The 20470-nt window shown below is 63.0% G+C and overlaps 1 protein-coding gene across 1 annotated transcript in view; it reads right to left on the bottom strand.

The window, feature by feature from the left end:
* Positions 1-11529: 11529 nt before the first annotated feature.
* The window catches only part of IKZF1 (IKAROS family zinc finger 1), a 79757-nt gene continuing 70816 nt past the window's right edge, over positions 11530-20470 (bottom strand). Inside the window, exon 9 of the mRNA XM_054726563.1 lies at positions 11530-12321. Coding sequence (XP_054582538.1) covers positions 11621-12321 — 701 coding nt within the window. The 3' untranslated portion in view covers positions 11530-11620. The remainder of the gene's footprint in view (positions 12322-20470) is intronic.

The raw sequence follows: 20470 nt of genomic DNA, 5'->3' as shown, positions 1-20470 counted from the left end.
ACGGACAGAGCTGACGCTGGTGAGAGGCCCAGTGTGTCCAGGGCAGAGCCCCCAGGTTGGGCCCTTTCGGTATAGAGCAGGCTCGGCAAAAGTAGGCTTCCAGTTGTGAGTGTGCGGAACACTTGGTTCTTGTATTATTTCCAAGCAAACAGCTGTAAGCCTACTTTTGCTCACCCTGTGTAACAGTTTAGATTCTGGAATTTGAATCTTTGTGTTCCTGTCTTTTCCTAACATTTCCTGTGTTTTATTTCCCACAAGAAAATGTTTCCTAAGAACACAAGGAGTAAATGGGAGCAAGGATGTGGGAAATACAGGGGCGGCTCATGTGTGTTCACACTCTTCCCTCCCGCTCTTCCCCCTCCCCGTCTCCGGCTCTGATGTCGGGGCCCTGAGTAGTACTGGGGAATAAGCCGCTTGTAACGTCTGTTCAGACGAAGAGGTTTGTAGTGGGACAGGGTGTCTCAGGGAAAGCAGAGGCCTGCATCCTCCAGACCCCCGGGAGCAGCTCAGAGCTTTGGCTCCACGGAGGCCCTCGATGAACGAGGCCTCGGGCCGGAGAGGGTGGTCTGCAAAGATCTGTGGGTGAGACTCGTCCACGGGCGCGAACCCATGAACCCACGGGAGGCCGAGTGTGTGAGAAACGGACCGGCAGAAACGGTCAGCTTAGACCCGCTGGGACAAGTGGGGGGGTGGAGGGGGAGGGGGTAGACATGAGAGGGTCTGCCCGGGAACCCACCCTTATCTGAAACTCATCCACATTTCTTTTGGTCTCATTAAAATATCTCTTTTATTCACTTAAAACATGTTCTACTTGAAAACCTCAGACCACAAGAAGCTGCAAAAATTAGGATGGAGGTCGCTTGCGCCCTCCCCGTTTCCCTGTGATACCATGGCCGGTACCCGGCGCATCGGCACAGCGCCTGTGCGTGTCCTGGGTGGAAAGACACATGGATGTGACTGACTTGCTAGTGGGCTTCCGTCCGTTCCGCCGAGAATCTCACCAAAATGTGGCTGCCGCTCCACACAGCACCATCTGGGCGTGGGGCCTCCGAGCTGGGTCTGGGGGGGGGCTCTCCACTGGTCAGCAAAGGGAGACGACAGGACCCTGACCTTGGTCCGCATGGTCAGCAGCCTCCAAGCCTCGGTAATTCGTCTTTCTCTGAAGTCCTTACCCTCCCCCTGATTCCATGTAAAACTCAAGTAGAATCACAGCCTGTCCTGTGGACACGACTGCGGTCAGTTCACTTCGCAGACCCGGCCCCTGGACGTAGGCGGGAGGAGGGGAATGTTCCCTCCGCTGCCAAGAAATGAGAACCTGAGGCCATGGGCAGGGGCAGGGCCCGGGTGAGCTCTACAGAGAGGTCAGGGGGACCCCCAGGGAATCCGGGACTGGGGCCTCTGTCCAGTTAGGAGAGGCAGGTCCGAGCCAGGCCCTCCCGCAGCCCCTGGGTAGGGAGACGCCTGCTCGGTGTCGGCGTCAGCGAAGTTGGGTCGAGGACTGCTCTCGGGGCAGCACAGCCAGGTGACGGGCTCGGGAGGTGTCTGAAGACAAACCAGCAGCAAATAGCGTGCTGCGAGCCTGTCCGCCCGTCACTGCGGGGCGGCCCGAACGTTTTGCACCCCAGGGCTCAGCCTGTCCCTCTGGGCGAGGCGTGGGGCCAGGTGTCAGCTGCGGCTCCTGGGCTGGGTCCTGTCCTGGGAAGCCAGGCGGGCGTCCTGCCCGCGCATCCCTTCACCACTAGGGGGCGCGCGCCTCTCAGCTTCCAGGGCTCCAGAGGCCCCGCGGCCCCAGCCACGTTCCTGCCTTTAAAAGACTTCCAACTCAGATGCTAGGAAATGTTCAGCTAATCTGCTAAAAGCTCCCACGGTACCTTCCTCCACCTTTGTCTATGTTAATGTACCTCACTTACATTTATTTAAAAAGTCTGCTTAATTTACTGGATTTTCAAAATGCTCTGGGAGATTCCTGCGTGTGGGACCAGGGCCTTGACTCCCTGTACGTGGCAGTGCTTCCCTGGGTCCCCGGGACAGGAGGAAGCGGGGCTGGGGATGCTTCCCTTCAGCCTCCGCACCCTCGGAATGCATCTCCGGAGAATCCGCGCCCGGGCCCAGAGGCCAGCACCCAGCTCGCTCCCGGAGACAGTGCCAGGCACTTTCTTCCCCGTGTCCCCCAGGCGGCCGGGATGGGGAGCCTGTGCCCCTGGCGGACGTGGTCACAGGCAGTGCTGGGAGGGCTCCAGTCCTCCAGCGGAACCTTCCAGAACCACATCCCGCCTGGCCCTTGGGGCCTGGGAGACCCACACGCTCCCCTGAAGGAAGAACCGGTGATGGGCGTCAGCTTTGTCTTCAGGGAGATGCTGGGCCAGCTCACTCCCGGGCAGGGGCGGGCGCTGGGAGGGCCGGATCCCGAAATGCAAAAACGCCCCTGGAAGTGCGGGCGGCGGTGTGGAAACCGGCTTTCACAAGGAGGTTTCTCCAACTGCAGAGGAAATGAGGCAAGCAGTTTCTTCAGGAGAAGCAGAAGCAAGAGGAAAGTGATTTGCCTTTTTTCCTCTTTTTCTCTGGGAGGAGGAGGATCCTGCCAGAACCTGCCGCAGGCTCGGCCGCTCCTTCCCTATTTGCGGGAAATCCCACCCTCCCCTCGGCCACCAGCCTCAGTTTCTGTTTTGCAGGCGGATGGTCTGGAGGGGACTGGAGGTCAGAGAGGACCAGCGGGTGCCGGCACCCACGGGGACCTTCCCGGACTCCGCTCCGCGGCCTCGCCTGGGGGAGCCAGTTCCCACACCGTGAGGCCCAGCGCCTGGGAGAGGCCGTGCCTCAGGCCAATGCGGCGTTCCTGGCACAGCAGGTCCCAGGGGAAGTGAAAGTTGCTGCACAATTTGAATATTGAGGCAGCTTTCAGGATTCGGTCCCAGCGAGGCCCTGTGGGGAGCAGGGGGGGGCCCAGGCCTCACGGGGGAGGGCACCCTGGTTGCTGGGAGCCGCCTGCTCTGGGTGCTGCGCGGGACCTGGGGGGCTGGGGTGGGGCTGGGGAGCCAGACAGGCACAGGGTCTCGCGGCACCAGGGTCACGGCACGGGGGGTCATTGGGGTCACGGCACGCTGCCGCAGAGCCGCCCACGGCGCTGCGCCCGCCTCTGGCTGACAGCTTGGCTGACTCTGAAAAGCATCGCCAGTGACGGGTCGGTCCGGCTGAGCCTTTATTTTGGGGCTTTTCCCACCCGTCTGATCCCCTCTGAACCCGTCTTCCCCGCACATGTCTTCACTCCGTCACCTGAACCCAGGCACACGGCTTAGAGGGATTTTCAGGTGTCCTGATCATGTCTCCCCCCGAAACTATTGTGTCCACCCCAACTCCCAGCATGCAGTGCGGCCACAGGGCCACGCCGCCCGGGCACGGATGTGAGGATTCTCACCCACGACACCAAGTGGCCGAGTCTGAACAAACCGTGGGTCCCTGTCGGCGCCAGGCGTGGGAACTGCTGGGAAAACAAAGGCACTTCACTGGCCTCATCCTATCGCCCTCTCACTAAAGGGACGTTCCCGATGCGGGCGGGCGGGCGGGCGGGCAGACGGGGCGGAGCGAGGACAGGCAGGTGCAGGCCACCAGGGGGAACGCCCAGGTGCCTAGCCAGGGACAGGCCATTGCAGGGGACCTCGCCCCAGGGTGACGGCTCCTCCCCGCACAGCACAGCGCTGGTCAGGGGTCAGGCGGTTTGGGCCCCGCCTCTCCTCCCTAAGATGACCTCCAGGCCTCGGCTGCACCTCAGCTCCAGGCCCAGAGAAGCCGCAGAGCAGCCCAGCAGGCAGCCAGGGGACAGTGACCCCGCCCTGGGGCCGCCAGGCCTTCCCTGGAGACCCCAGCCTGAGGGGACACAGCTGGGAGCTGCTGAAAGTCCTGCTCCAGGGAGCACCCCGAGCCTGCCCCTCCCCTCCCCCCCCCCCCCAGCCCAGACACAGGACCCTTAGCTTGCTCCCGCTCCGCTCCGGGGCCTGCCTTCCCCTCCAGAACTCGCTCGACAGGAACCGCCTCTGCCTCTGATTTGCCAAATAAACGTCCCCTTGCCGTTGGAGCCTCGCTCTGCGTTCAGTCCCAGCCAGAACCCAGGAGCCCAGGCCGCTGAGCGGGTGCGGCCTGACCCCGCCAGGCAGACCCGGGGCCGCCCGCCGCCCGCAGCCCGCGCTGCTCAGTGCTTGGTCGCCTCTGTGGGCGCACTGCTTCCACGTGGCTGTTGTCCGTGGCGTGAGGCGGGTGCCGGGGTGACGTTGGGGGTTCCCTGTCTTGTCTGAGCCTTGGGTTCCACGTTTGCTGATGGGAAGAGGAGCCGGCTCTCCGGGGCCAGCACCTGCCTGGCGACATCCACCCGGCCACGCTGACGCCGTCTCTGTTTGAGGTCCGCGCCGCTCAGCCAGGCTGGGGCCTCTCACCGAGGCCCAAACCCGGCCCGGCCTGGCAATGGGATGCTGCCTGCTCTTCACGTGTGAACACAGACGCTCCGCACCCTGGTCAGACCGGTTACCCAGGCCGGAAGGCGGGTCCCACAGGTCCCACTGAGGGAGGCTGGGCCGGGGTGGGGACAGGCGCTCTCCTGCCATGAGGAGAAGGAGACCGAGGACTCCCACTCCCCCCCCATTGCAACCCCAGCCCCAGCCCCAGCCGCTGTGGCCTCAGCAGTGGCCTCAGCAGTGCCCTCGCACGGAAAGGCTGACGAGGCCCCTCTGAGGGGGCTCTGCACCCCCCCACCCCCTCACCCCCGGATATGGAGCATCCACTGTCTCCTGCATCCCAGGCCCACCCCGGGCATGGCCGCTGCTTCTCGGCCAGCAGGGACTGCGGGGTGACCAAGAGGCCAGGGGGACGTGGGGTCACACGCACCCTCGCCCCGCCCCCCAGAAGCCTCTCGGAGGCCATGGCGCAGGGCGGCGGTTCAGGGGAGTGTGCCTTTCCCTTCGCCCCGTAAGCCTTTCTCTGGTGCGCGAGGGCTTTAGGGGTGAGGCTCAAGGGTGACTCTGTGACCTTGCAAAGGTCACTGTGCTCCCCTGGCCCTGGTTTCACTGCCTGAGTCTCCGCCTACCTTCCTGCAGGGACCCCACTGCCCCCAGCCTGGCCTTCAGGACCAGCAGGGCTCCCGTCCTGCTTCCTCCCCGGGTCCTGCTGGGCAGGGACCCAGAGCCCCCAGCTCCCTGACCTCCCGCTGGTCCGCCCAGTGGCCCTGCCCTTCCAGGGCACTCAGCAGCCCTCCCTCCCTCCTTCCCTCCCTCCCTCCCTCCCTCCCAATTGCTCTCTCCCCCTCTCTTGCTCTCTTTCATCTCTTCCTCTCTCCCTCTCCCCCTTTCTCTCTCTCTCTCCCCCTTCCTCTCTTTCTCTTTCCCTCCCTCCTTCTCGATCCCTCTCCCTACCTCCCCCCTCTCTTCCTCCCTCCCTCTCTCTTTCTCCCTCTCCCCCCTCCCTCCCTCCTCTGGTTTAACTGAGTGTCTCCTCTGACAGGGTCTGTCTCCCTCCCTCTGCCTCAGGCCCTGCGTTGGCTGGAGGCGGGGTCCCGCGAGGAAGCAGGCCTCTGGGCGCCATCCTCAGCAGCGTCCGGCCCGCTCCTCGTGGAGGAGAGGGACAGCGTGTGCCAGCCGGTTGTGCGTTCTCGCAGGGCAGACCGGGTGCAGGGAGGAGGGGAGCGGGTACGAGAACGGAGCTGTGGGCTGACCAGCACACCTTTGCAGGGAAGACCCGCCCCCACGCAGACAAGGGCCGGAGGCAGCCAGGAAGGCCTCAGCCCTGGCGCTGTGGGGAAGGACTGTGACCCCCAGTCCTCCGCCCTGAGGAGCGGGAGGGGCGCGCCCCGGGGTGAAGTGCTGTGGTCCCGCTCCAGGCCTACCGGCCCGCAGCGCCCTCTCCTGCGAGACCGCATTAAAGCCTCCTAGCCAGGCGTCACATCTCCGAGTTCCTTATCTGCACTCGGACGGTGAGCATTTCTCACCCCCGCCTTCACCTCGCAGCCCCTGTGCTCCCCAGACAGCTCAGCCTGTCTCCCGGCCGAGACCCCCTGGGGAGGCCTGAACCCCGAGGTGCTGAGAGGATGCAGGGAGCCTGTGGCCTGTGCCCCGCCTTTCTCCGGGGAGCTGGGCCATCACCGGGGGGCGGGAACCTCCCTGCCGAGGCCAGGGCCGTCTACCCCGTCGCTCACGGCTGTCCCTCGCTCCATGTAAGGCTCCGGCTTTATGAAGGCCCCGTCCCGCCTGGGCCTCCCCTGGCAGGACCAGACCCTCACCTCACAGGCCCTGCATGGCCCACGGGCCAGACGTCCCCACGCTGATCTAGGGCAAGACAGACCGCAGGGCCCGGAGCCGGGCGCGGGGCACCCCAATGCTCACACTGTCCAGCCGCAGGGCCCCGACCCGTGCCTGCTGTGGAGGTTTGGGGTGACCAAGACAAGACTTCCGTCCCAAAGACTGCTGGAGGAGTGGCCCCCACTTGGCACCTGGAGCCGATGCAGACTCACACTCAGGCTCCAGAACCAGGCACAGGGCTCCGCCTCTGGGTCAGGGGTCGGCAAGCTCATCAGTCACCAGAGCCAAATACCAACAGGACAACGATTGACATTTCTTTGGAGAGCCACATTTTTTAAACAAACTTCTTCTAACGCCACTGCTTCAAAATAGACTCGCCCGGGCCGTGGTGTTTTGTGGAAGAGCCACACTCAAGGGGCCAAAGAGCCGCATGTGGCTCGCGGGCCGCAGTTTGCCGACCACGGCTCTGGATGAGCTCAGAGCCAGCCAGGCATAGGTGTGGGTTAGGGTTAGGGCTAGGGTTAGGGCTAGGGTTAGGGTTAGGGTTAGGGTTAGGGTTAGGGCTAGGGTTAGGGCTAGGGTTAGGGTTAGGGTTAGGGCTAGGGTTAGGGCTAGGGTTAGGGCTAGGGCTAGGGTTAGGGCTAGGGTTAGGGTTAGGGTTAGGGTTAGGGCTAGGGTTAGGGTTAGGGCTAGGATTAGGGCTAGGGTTAGGGTTAGGGCTAGGGTTAGGGTTAGGGTTAGGGCTAGGGCTAGGGCTAGGGTTAGGGCTAGGGCTAGGGTTAGGGCTAGGGTTAGGGTTAGGGTTAGGGTTAGGGCTAGGGTTAGGGTTAGGGCTAGGGTTAGGGCTAGGGTTAGGGTTAGGGCTAGGGTTAGGGTTAGGGTTAGGGTTACGGTTAGGGTTAGGGTTAAGGTTAGGGTTAGGGTTAGGGCTTGGGTTAGGGTTAGTATTAGGGCTGTGAATAAATTTAGGTTTAGGTTTAGGACTATGGTTAGGGTTGTGATTAAATTTAGGGTTAGGGTTAGGGTATAGGTTAGGGTATCAGAAGCTCAGCCTAATGTTTGGAGAAGCTTAATGCCCGTGTGGTACGGGGATCCCAGGGTCACTGCCTGTTTGTTTTGGGCCAGGGCTGCAGCCTCAGTGAGGATTGTCATGGGGGCAGGAAGCTGTCTTGGGTTGCAGCTCTGGCCTCAGCTGGATGCAAATGTGGAGCCTGAACTTGGCCCCTGGAACGGGTTCCCGGCCTCTGGGTGTCAGCGATGGTGTCAGCATTCCTGGCTCAGAGACAAGCCCATTCCCTTGTTCCCGGGAGACGTACAGGATGATTATTTCCCCTGGAAATAACCATTTTAAAAGGAATGGGGTGGCGTAAATGGGTGGGAGCTGGGTGTGGGTGGGGGGCCCAGGCAGGCTCTGTGAAGGGCGGTGTCCCGAGGGCAGAGGACCCTGAAACCCGGCCCTTCGTGTGTGCTGGGCCCGCGGTGCCACAGGAAGCCGGGACGCGGTGTGAGGAAGGTTCTGCAGGTGCCGTCGTGGCAGCTGATGTGTCACAGGTGGTGACAGGCCCTGGAGGCCTAGTGAGCGGCCTCCGCACAGCTGCACCCCCCCCTCCCCGCTCCCCGCTCCCCCGTGGTGCCGAGCTGAGCTACCGGGGCGTCCCTAGTGGGGAGGGCGCTGCTTGGTGACCACGGGAGTCAGAACGAGGCGGGGAGGGGCCTGGAGCGTGAGCCAGGGGCCCGGGGCCCCTGACGGGCCTCGAAGGGGTGGGGAGGCCTGGCTGGTTCGGGCGGGGACGGAACCTCTCTGGAAAATTCACACGCCCAGCGCCCCTCGGCCGGCCCCACAGCACATGGGAAAGGGGAAGTGAGACTGGTCGGCCGCACCGCCATCCATGCCCTGGGCTGTGAGGACCGCGCTGGTACCAAATTATCCCCGTTATGCAAATCCCTCCCCAGCCGCTGGGCCCTTCCCGTGTGGGGACCGTGGTGGGCGTGTCTGCTTTCTGGCCTGCCACCGTCTGCTGGGCGGTGGGGGTGGGGATGGGTCCGGAGCAGAGAGGGGGGAGCAGCCCCCCAGACCCCCCCCGGTGCCCACCGGCCCCCGATGGACGCGGGCCGCGCAGGGGCAGAGCTCCGGATGGGGCCTCGCCCTGTCCCCGCCTTCCCCCCGAGTGGAAACAGCAAGGGGCCTTCACAGGGCGGTGTCCCCTCCTCTCCAGGGACATGCGACCGGAAGCCGGCGTTTCTGCAGCAGCAGGTCCGTGCGGAGGCCGGGGCCCCGGCGAGGGGAGTTCCCCTTTGCCCCCCGCAGCTTCCCTGGGGCCCGGCCCACCCGCCCACCACGGCCTGGGCCCCCTCTGGCCCCTCCCTGGACGCCCTCCCCAAATGGCTCTGCAAGTGTCCCGGATGCCCTGCCAGTGGCTTCTTCTCAGCCCCCTTCTCCCCCCTCCCCCCCCACCCCCGCATCTCCTGGGCTGTGGGGGCGAAGGCCTCTCCTGCAGAGGGCGCTCAGGGTTGCTCCTGCCTCTGCTGCTCCAGGTCGCCTGCCGCCGCCCCTCTGTCCTCTGCACCCCCACACGGGTCACAGCCCCCCCGGGCCGTGACTCTCAAGTCTCTATCCTCTCTCCACGGCTGAACGCCACCAGCTCCTCGTCCAGCCCCCTGCCCCCCCTTTCCTAGTGACGGCCTGTGCGGGGTCTGAAGCTTGGGGCCAAGGCCTCCCGGATCCTCCGGGCACAATGGCTGGACCAGCTGAACCAGAGGCTGGGGCGGCAGGCGCTCCCTGAGCTCCGTCTCCGGGCCCTGGGGCGGCCTAACCACCATCGGAGACCAGCCGGGAGCTCATGGACCAGACATTTATTCTCACGGCTCCGCAGGCGGCCGTCCAAGGTTCATGAGCGTTTCACGCCGTCTGGACCCAATGTTGTGCCGTGCGCACTCGCTCCTTGTGTCTGGACCTGAACCCACACGACACCTGCCGATTTCTCCAAAAGGGAGGCTTTGCCCCACCGTGTGTTTGAGGTCATGCCCTTCTGGGGCGGAGCCAGCCCTGGGGCACCCTGGCCCCGGCTGAGCGCGCCGCGTGCGTGCGAGGGAAGCCCCCGGGGGCAGGCACTGCACCGGTCACCGTCCTCCGCCCTGGCGTGGGCCCGCCGCTCCGGAGCCGCCACGGCGGGCTGGGCGGGGCCGATGTACTTCTGTTGCCCGCCACCTGCCCCCCCCCCCCGTGATGCACCCCCGTGGCCCCACGCCCAGCACGGGGGGCAGGAGGCGCTCAGCCGGCGGGACCGCCACCCGCTTGGTGGCACGCAGGCTGCCCGGGATGGCGTCCGCAGGGATCGCCACGCGCAGCGCCTCCCCTTAGACAAGGCGGACTTCACGATGAGGCCAACAGCGTTCCTGCGTTTATTCGTTCTAAGACTACAGAAGAGGCGTCTCAAAAAGTGTACAAAAGGGGCTCTGGTCCTCCAGGGCCCAGCCGCCGGGATGATTTAACCTCGCCGCGAGGCAGGGCGGGACCCCCCGCTTCCTCACTCCAGTCCGGTGCGTGCAGCTGCGGCGGGCGGCTGCGGACCCCGGCTGCACGGGGCCCCCCTCGGGGGCCTGGCAGGCCTCGCCGCGCAGCAGGGAAGTGTATCAGGAAGTCCCTGCAACAATGTTGCCGATGGACTCGGCTCACATCCCCAGTGAGCACAGGGCGCCCACCGCCGGCGAGCTTCCGAAGTCCACCTGCTTTGGGTTCATTTTAAAGTGAAACAGCCCACAGCCCACAGCCACGCGGAGGAGGCGGAGATGGGAGGGCGGTTCCTCCGTGGCTGCTGGGACCCGAGGCGCGAGGCGCGAGGAAGGCACCTGCTTCCTGGCCTGGCTGCCGGGCCATTTCACCTCACCTCGCACCTCATTCTTGTTTTGCCGAGAAGAAGACAATGTTTTGCTATCAGAGTGACAATGCCGTCGCCACCAACCGGGGAAAAAAGCACAAACATAGGAAAACAAAACAAAACAGAACAAAACAGACTCACAGCTCCGTCCCAGTCTCTGTTTCCCAGGGAACACTCCGGTTTCGTGATGCGGCCGCGTCCACGCTGGACGTGGGACAGGCTGGTACCCGAAGCGACTGGGGCTGGGTCAGCCCTTCACTGTTAAAGCCACGACCCCACCCTTCTCCCCGGGCCGGGGGGACCTGGCCGGGGGCAGGTGCAGGCTTTCTGCACCAGGGAAGCCGGGGCGGGGAGGCCAGTGAGGCCGAATGGCGGATTCTCCGCATATCAACAGTGTGGCCTGTGGCCTGCAACCCTCCTTCCCCTGGGGTTTATTCATTTTTAAAAAATATATTCTTATTGATGTCAGAGAGGAAGGGAGGAGAGAGAGAGAGAGAGAGAGAGAGAGAGAGACATCAATGATGAGAGAGAATCATGGATGGGCTGCCTCCTGCACGCCCCACACTGGAAATTGAGCCTGCAACCCAGGCCTGTGCCCTGACCGGGAATCCAACCGTGACCTCCTGGTTCACAGGTCGGCCCTCAACCGCTGAGCCACGCCGGCCGGGCCATCTGACGTTTATTTTAAACCCAGGGAGCGAGTAGGAACCCGAGACACACACCCGCCCCATCCAACAGGACAAGCCACAGAAGGAGAAGGCGGAGGGCATGCCAGGGCCGGCTCCCTGGCTGAGGGAGGCCTGAGCTTTAGGTCCAGACGTGGCCGCCCGGCAGACATAATTTAATCACCCGTCGCCAACCTAGGAAACCTTACTTAAATACCATGTTTCAGAGAGAACGGAGATCCAATGTAAACCTCTGAGAAGGAGGGTGTCTGGAAAGCCCATCGGCTGGAAAAGGCAGGAGGGGGCGGGGAGCGTCGAGCACAGGGCGGCGTCCAGTTCTGGGTCGGCCTCGGCCGAGGCCTCTGGGAAAGAGCTCCCGCCGAGCGCCTGCGGGGCCGCTGGGCACAGGGCACGGGACTGCGCAGCGCACAGGCCGGGGGGGAGGCGTGCCGCCCCCAGGTGCCCGTGGCGCTATTGCCAGCTTCAGCGCGCCCCGCCGTGCTGTGCAGAGGGCCCTGCACGGGAGGCCATCTCTGTGGGCTCCGTCCTTTTTTTTTTTTTGGTTAATCCTCACCCGAGGGTATTACTTCCATGGATTTTTTTGGAGAGAGTGAAGTCGGGGGCGGGGGCGGGGGCGGGGGGAGAGAGAGAAACAACGCCGTGGTGCGATGTGCGAGAGACATGCCCTGGGCTGCCTCCCACGAATCACATTCCCAGCCAGCTTAAAACACGCGCACGCAGAGGAGGGCGCCCCTGGGAAGGCGAGCCCGCGTCCGGTCGGTCCGTCCACGCTGCCTTAGCTCGGGTGGTAGCGGTGCTCGCCCCGCGTGATGTGGGAGGAGAACTCGTACCTGTCCTGGCTGTGGTAGCCGCACATGTTGCACTCGAAGGGGTCGCGGAAGCCGTGGCAGCCCATGTGGATGGTGTACATGACGTGGTCGAGGAACAGCACGCGGCAGTGTTCGCACTTGTAGGCCCTGAGCGGCTCCCCGCCCGCGCCCACCACGCGGAGGGCGTCCTGCGCGCCCTCGGAGCCGGCCCGCAGCACCTCGTAGGCGGGCAGCTCCTCCTTGATGGCCAGCCCGTTGCGGGCGTGGGCGCCGTGGCTGAGGTAGAGGAGGCCGGGCCGGGGCTCCTCGTTGCTCTCCGTGTCGGTGGAGCCGTGGCCGCTGTGGCTGGGCGAGGCCTCCCGCTCGGAGGACAGGGACTTGGCCTTGCACAGCAGCAGCAGGTTCTCCACGGCGCTGTCCTGCGCCGACAGGCCGGCCCGCGCGGCGCCCTCCCCCGGCGGCTTGTGCAGCGGGTACAGGGGGCTGAGGACCGGGCCCCCCTCGGCCCCGCCCGGGGGCGTCTGCACCAGCGGGCGCAGGGACTCGGCGCCCAGGTAGCTGATGGCGTTGTTGATGGCCTGGTCCATCACGTGCGTCTGCATCAGCTCGTGCTCCTTCTCGTAGCCGCTGCCGCCGTCGTAGGGCGCGTCCGGCAGGCACTTGTCCCCTGTGGGAGGAGGCGGTCAGCGAGGCGGGCCGGGCGGCGGCCGGTCGTCACCGGGGCCCACAGCCCGGAGCCCAGCCCGGGGGGGGGGGGGTAGGGGCGGGGGATCTGCCTCTGGGCGCCCGGCACAGCTGCCCTGGGGTGGGTTTAGGGGAATCCCGGGGGCACGCGAGGGAGTGAGCCGGGGAACGGAGCGGTGCCGTCCACGGAAGGCACAGGTGTGAACGGACTGAACGGGCCGTCTTCTCCACGCAGAACTCCGTGTCACTGACACGGCTACACGGGAGCTGCACGTCGCCTGAGGTACGTTCAGCATGTGCCTGAGTGACGTGTAACTCGCCACAAACCCGTTTAACCCACTAGGCGACGACGTGGCCTTTCGCACAGTGAGCCACGCACTTCTCTGAGCGAGGGCGGCGTGCCGTGCTCAGACCCGGAGCCTGACGTCCGGGCGGAGTTATCATCGGGGAGAGACCCGCACGCGCTGTGCATGGAATGGGGCATTCCTCTGCACGCCGATGGCGCCCTCAGACCTACCCGCGCCCCGCGCCCCTCACCGGGACCCCGCGCCCCTCACCGGGACCCCGCGCCCCTCACCGGGACCCCGTGCCCCATGCCCTGTGCCCCTCACCGGGACCACGCGCCCCGCGCCCCTCACCGGGACCCCACGCCCCGCGCCCTTCACTGGACTCCGCGGCCTCTCCCTCTGCCGCCGCCCTGGACCGGGCGCCACGGGGACGGAGAGCCGGCAGCAGACCGCGCTCCGTGGGGAAGGTGGCTGAGTAGGAGACGCCCCGGGGCCACTCCCCGTGACCGGCCACGAGACGCGCTGCCACGGCCACGCACGTCTGAGCTCCGCCTGCAGGAGCCCCTTCCCACGAGAGCCGGAGCCTGCGTCCGGCCTCGGCGAACGTTTCCATGGAGAAGTAAAGCACTTCCTGGGAGGACACCTCGGGTACATGGCTGTGCTCTCTGCACGGAGCCGGGCCGCGGCGGGTCCCGGGCCACAGCCCCTGTCAGGCCGGGACTGCTCCCCTCCAGGCGGTCAGCTCACGGGCTGAGTGCGCGAGGCCGCCAGGCGTGTGGGACGCATTTGCATCAACCCCACCCCCTTTCCTTCCTCAACACACCCTCCCGGAACAGCTCCTACGGACCCACCGCCGGACAGTGAGGCGAGCCAGCAACAATGGTCCCCGTCGTCGCAGCACAGAGGGACGGGGCGGGGGTGGGGGGTAGGTGGGGGGACCCCGAAGCATCTCGCGTCCTCTGAGGACAAAGGAGGCTCCGGCGGGGGGTGCTCAGCCAGCGAGAGGCTCTGGGTCCCACAGGGAGAGCAGCAAGAGGAGCCAGGTCAGGAGGAGCTTGGAGCTCGGGGGGCGGGTGATGGTCGTGAGGCGAGAGCCCTGGGCACAGGGTGGGGGGCACAGCGCCGGCTCGGGGGGCAGGGCTAGACCCCGCAGAGGCTTGGTCCAGCGGACGGCTGGAGCCACTGAGGCTGAAGGAAGAAAGCCCTCGAGTCCCCAGGGAAGACCAGGCCGGGGGGGGGGGGGGGGGGGGGGGGACGAGGAGGCGCTCACTCAGCCTCCCAGGAGTCCCAGGCAATGGCTGACGGTGCGGGTGGAGGGAGGGGCGGGAGGAGGCCCCGACCTCCCACGCTGACGCCCCACACCCAGGTCTCCCGCCAGACCTGGGCCACAGGACCAACTACGCCCAGACCCCCCACAGTTCGCAGACTTGCTAATAATTCCTGTTATTTGTTCTTTTTAAAATCCCTGCCCGAGGATGTTTTCCATTGATTTTTAGAGAGTGGGAAGGGGAGAGACAGAGAGAGAAACAGGGATGTGAGAGAGACACACCGACGGGGTGCCCCCTGCACACACCCTGACCGGCACCCGGGCCGGGGAGGAGCCTGCCACCGAGGTACGTGCCCTTGACTGGAATCGAACCCGGGACCCTTTGGTCCGCAGGCCGGCGCTCTACCCCCTGAGGAAACGGGCCAGGGCACTAATAACTCTTTACAAAACCCCGTGGCCATCGGTGACGGCCCAGGAGCCGGGCTCAGCCCTCCAAGTGTCTAGGGTCTCGTTTCTCGCTCTGAACGGACAGGTGTCACATGACGGCTTGGCTTCCGCTCGTTTTCACACACGGGGGGCGGGGGGGCGGGTGTCAGGGAGGCACAGGCCCTGACCATGCGCCAGGCGGGCCAGGCACCCCCTCCGCAGACACCGGCCAGCACGGCTGCCGTGCCAGGGGCGAGGGGCACAAAGGTGCCGCTTCCCCCTCAGAGCCCAGCGGAGGGAGGACAGCGGGACGCAAACCACGACTGCCCCCTGCGCTGGGGCTGAGGTGCTAAAGGTCGTCACCCTCTCCCCAGGACAGGATGTGGCCGCTCGGGCTCACGCCCAGCCTTCCCTCGATCTGGGGGGGAGAGGGGGGGGATGGGGGGACAGGGGGTGGGAGGGCGGGGAGGGGGGGGACAGGGGGTGGGAGGGCGGGGAGGGGGCGGGCCCTGCGGACAAGTCTAATAAACGTAAAGCGCCTGTGGCCCCCCAAGAAGGAAGCGTCCCTCCCAGCGCCCTGCTCCTCCCCACGGGCAGGGCTCTGGTTTCCTGGGCTCCAGCGAAATCGCTTGTTTTAACGCCCAGTGTCAACCACAGATGGGCGTGGGGGACACACACGTTTCAGAAGATGGTGGCGTATGAAACAGCCCTCAGAACCCCTCTTCCCTCAAATCCACTCGGGCGGCCGGGGGAGAGGCGCGCCCTAAGGAAACCGCATTTGGGAAAGTCAAGGACAAGGAGAGAACCCTGGCCGGCCACCGACCTCACTTCCGTGGGAACCACGCCAGCTCTCGGCACCCCAAGACCCCTCGGCGCCCCCAGGTCCCTCGGCACCCCCAGGCCCCTCGGCACCCCCAGGCCCCTCAGCAACCCCAGACCCCTCGGCACCCCCAGGCCCCTCGGCGCCCCCAGACCCCTCGGCGCCCCCAGGCCCCTCGGCGCCCCCAGGCCCCTCGGCACCCCAGGCCCCTCGGCACCCCCAGACCCCGCGCCAGCACAGCCTCCGGGCAGCAGGGCTTCCCTCCACTTGGATCAAACACAGCGCCACTCCGCCGTGGGAAGGTGCCCGGGCGGGGAGCCTGAGGGCCCCCTGCGCGGAGGGGCCCACGCCCGGGGATGGGAAGCCGCCCCAACCAGGGCCCGGACAGGCGTTTCGGGCGTTTAGCCCATCCCAGCCCGAGCGGAACGAGCCGGGAGATCGGCTTCCAGCCCGGCCGGTGTGGCTCAGCAGTTGTGCATCGACCCCGAAACCAAGAGGCCGCAGGTTCGATTCCTGGTCAGGGCACAGGCCCAGGTTATGGGTTTGACCCCTTCTGGGGGGCGTGCCGGAGGCAGCCAGTCGATGATGTTTCTCTCTCATCCATCCCTCTCCCTTCCTCTCTCTCTAAAAAGAAAGCCAACAAAAACATAGATATATACACTGAGTGGTCAGATTACGATGATCTCTGAACATGTAATAATCTGGCCACTCAGTGTATATCCTATAGAATAAAAGGCTAATATACAAATTGTCCCCTTGACCAGGAGTTCGACCAGCAGGTAGGCCGGCCAACCACCCATGTCCCCTCCCCCTGGCCAGGCTGGCCGGACCCCATCCATGCATGAATTCATGCACCGGGCCTCTAATATAATATATATATATATATATATATATATACATATATACATATATATACACACACACACACACACACACACACACACACACTGAGTGGCCAGATTATTATGTGTTCAGAGATCATCATCATCTGGCCACTCAGTGTGTCTATAAAAGAGACAGCCTTTAACAACAGCTACACTCGGCCTCCCGACTCCCCACCCACCCTTGGCATTCTTTCAAGATTTAGAGAAGCCGACAGACGGCTCTCACAGGAAAAAAAGAAGCCTCGGGTACAGTGGGAAGGATGTTGGACCATCAGTCGATCTGTACCAGCCCGACAAGAACAAGGAGATGAAAGCTTTCTGTGAGAACGCCTCAAAGGGAGAGAGGAAGCCACAGGCCCACGGAGCGAGCTGGCCTGGGAGAGGCTCAATTCAGAGAAGAGAGGAAGCGGCTCGTCGAGGCTGCGTGACATGGACCCAGAGAGATCCTGGAAGACAGATTGTCAAAGCAACAGGATGCGGCGAAGAAGGAGCTGCGGTCCGGGCCCCGAAGACATCCTGACTGCCTTGCCTCAGCGTCAGTACGTGGTTCGAGGTCGCCAGGAACCGAGCAGACGGCGCCCAGAGCAGTCACGGGCAGGGAGAAGCACGTCCCAGGGAATCCGCGCAGACACGAAGAGGCGTGACGTCCTAACAGACATGGAGCTGACGGAGGACAGCGGTGTCCCTGAGAGACCGCATGGAGGGAACAAGATGCCCTTAGAGAAGAGAATTTCCCGGAAGTAAGGGGAAAGCAGGAGTCCCCATGTCCACGGGTTGGGAGGTTTTAACCCAGAGTGCAAAGCTCCATGTCACGCCCCATGTCCCCTCCCCCTGGCCAGGCTGGCTGGACCCCACCCATGCACGAATTCATGCACCGGGCCTCTAATATACTATCTAATAAAAGAGTGATATGCAAATTAACCATCACTCCGCTACACCCACAAGCCATGCCCACCAGCCATTCAGGAGCGAGTATGCTAATTAACCCAACCAAGATGACTGCAGCCATGGAAAGAGCAGGAGGGAGGCTTGGGTTTCCCTGGCAATGGAGGAATCCAAGCTTTCCGCACACTCTGGCCGGCCCAAGCCTCCGCTTAAGGCTACAAAGTTTCAATTATAGAACAAAAATAAATCGCCACAGAAATGGCTGCCACCATGGAGTGAGCACAAGGCTTGGCTCTGCTCCAGGCTACAAAGTTTCAATTGTAGAAGATAAATAAACCCCAGATACCAGGGCCTCCGCTTGGGTCGCTGGGGGGTGTGGCCGGCCTGCAAACCACCACAGGCCCCTCGCCCAGGCCGCCCCATGCCCCAAGGGAACCTCCACCCTGATCCGGGACACCCTTCAGGGCAAACCAGCTGGCCCCCACCCATGCACCAGGCCTCTATCCTATCTAATAAAAGAGTAATATGCAGATTGACCATCACTCCAACACACAAGATGGCTGCCCACATGTGGTCAAAGATCCTGCCCCCATGTGGACACAAGATGGCCACCACAGATGGCCAGCAGGAGAGGGCAGTTGGGAGGGACCAGGCCTGCAAGGGAGGGCAGTTGGAGGCAATCAAGCCTGCAGGGGAGGGCAGTTAGGGGTGACCAGGCCAGCAGGGGATGTCAGTTAGGGGTGACCAGGCCAGCAGAGGAGGGAAGTTGGGGCAAACAGGCTGGCAGGGGAGCAGTTAGACATCAATCAGGCTGGCAGGGGAGTGGTTAGGGGGTGATCAGGCTGGCAGGCAGAAGCGGTTAGGGGCAATCAGGAAGGCAGGCAGGTGAGCAGTTGGGAGCCAGCAGTCCTGGATTGTGAGAGGGATGTCCAACTGCCCGGTGGGATCGGGCCTAAACGGGCAGTCGGACATCCCTCGAGGGGTCCCAGATTGGAGAGGGTGCAGGCTGGGCTGAGGGACACCCCCTATCCCATGCACGCATTTCGTGCACCGGGCCTCTAGTATATATATATTCTGAGTGGCCAGATTATTATGCGTTCAGAGATCATCATAACCTGGTCACAGCCTCTGCTGAACTCTAAGGCTACGGAAAGGGCTCTTGCGGCATTTCGGGAGGAGACGATCCCGCCATCCTCCTCGGGGCGAGTTCTGAGAGGCTCTCGGGGACACAGAGGGTCCCCCGCCGCCACCCAGGAGGGTCCCCCGCGGCCACGGGCTCTCCAGGTCTGCAAGCACAGGACGGCGGCGCACGCACAAGCCTATCGGATTTTCCTGAAAAAGGTTGCGTGACTGTGAAGTCCAGGCAATGACGAGATCACTGAAATAGACAGGAACACGGCCCTGAAGCTCACACCACAGTGAACATCAATGGTAACTGAGAAAAACATTAAAAAACAAAATAGCAGAACAAGCAGGTCTGAGCGCTGAATCTCTTTAACTATGGAGTTGGCAATAAACAGCTAGACTGTGAGGATTCCGGTCCCAGAAGAGTGTGAGACAGGGCAGCCAGACAGCGGGACAGTAAAACACAGCTGGCCCGGGACGGGGAGAGGTCCCTGTAGTTACTTCACAGCGAGGCGTCAGGAGGTACCGACCGAAGGGGTACAGATGAATAAATGTAATGTGAGTGTTCTGATGCTTTTCATACGTATCTCTTTAATCTCAGAGAAAGCCTTTAAAATAGCTATTTGTGCCGGGCTGGTGTGGTTCAGTGGGCTGAGCATCGATCTATGAACCAGGAGGTCACGGTTCGATTCTCAGTCAGGGCACAGGCCCGGGTTTTGGGTTCCATCCCCAGTAGGGGGCGTGCAGGAGGCGGCCGGACCATGATTCTCGCTCATCATGGACGTTTCTGTCTCTCCCTCTTCCTTCCTCTCTGAAATCAATACAAATATTAAAAAGTATCTTTTGTGGGAAAATATTTATGTGAGAGTGAGCCCGCTGGTTCTTGTCCACCTCTGACACTTCCGACGCGTGTCAATGCGGACGTCCACAAAGCGGCAGCCGCCGGGACAGCATCCTCAGGTTTACCTGCTGCCCTGACCCCCCTACGGGTCCCCCGCCGCTCACAGACAGACAGAGGCCGCTCACAGACACAGACACAGACACAGACACAGACACAGACACAAACACAGACACAGACACAGACACAGACACAGACACAGACACAGACACAGACACAGGCCGCTCACAGACACAGACACAGACACAGACACAGGCCGCTCACAGACACAGACACAGACACAGACACAGACACAGGCCGCTCACAGACACAGACACAGACACAGACACAGACACAAACACAGACACAGACACAGACACAGACACAGGCAGCTCACAGACACAGACACAGACACAGACACAGACACAGGCCGCTCACAGACACAGACACAGACACAGACACAGACACAGACACAGGCCGCTCACAGACAGACACAGACACAGACACAGACACAGGCCGCTCACAGACACAGACACAGACACAGACACAGACACAGACACAGACACAGACCGCTCACAGACACAGACACAGACACAGACACAGACACAGACACAGGCCGCTCACAGACACAGACACAGACACAGACACAGACACAGGCCGCTCACAGACACAGACACAGACACAGACACAGACACAGACACACAGACACAGACACAGACACAGACACAGACACAGACACAGGCCGCTCACAGACACAGACACAGACACAGACACAGACACAGACACAGGCAGCTCACAGACACAGACACAGACACAGACACAGACACAGGCCGCTCACAGACACAGACACAGACACAGACACAGACACAGACACAGACACAGGCAGCTCACAGACACAGACACAGACACAGACACAGACACAGACACAGGCCGCTCACAGACACAGACACAGACACAGACACAGACACAGACACAGGCCGCTCACAGACACAGACACAGACACAGGCAGCTCACAGACACAGACACACAGACACAGACACACAGACACAGACACAGGCCGCTCACAGACACAGACACAGACACAGACACAGACACAGACACAGACACAGACACAGACACAGACACAGGCACAGGCACAGACACAGACACAGACACACAGACAGACACAGACACAGACACAGACACAGGCACAGACACAGACACAGACACAGGCCGCTCACAGACACAGACACAGACACAGACACAGACACAGGCCGCTCACAGACACAGACACAGACACAGACACAGGCACAGGCACAGACACAGACACAGACACACAGACACAGACACAGGCACAGACACAGACAGACACAGACACACAGACACAGACACAGACACAGGCTGCTCACAGACACAGACACAGACACAGACACACAGACACAGACACAGACACAGGCTGCTCACAGACACAGACACAGACACAGACACACAGACACAGACACAGACACAGGCTGCTCACAGGCACAGACACAGACACAGACACACAGACACAGACACAGACACAGGCTGCTCACAGACACAG

This window comes from Eptesicus fuscus, chromosome 14 (genome assembly GCF_027574615.1).
Source record: "Eptesicus fuscus isolate TK198812 chromosome 14, DD_ASM_mEF_20220401, whole genome shotgun sequence".
NCBI classification, from domain to species: Eukaryota; Metazoa; Chordata; class Mammalia; order Chiroptera; family Vespertilionidae; genus Eptesicus; species Eptesicus fuscus.
The sequence above is the reverse complement of the archived record's forward strand: the minus strand, read 5'-3'. Positions and strand labels throughout refer to the sequence as shown.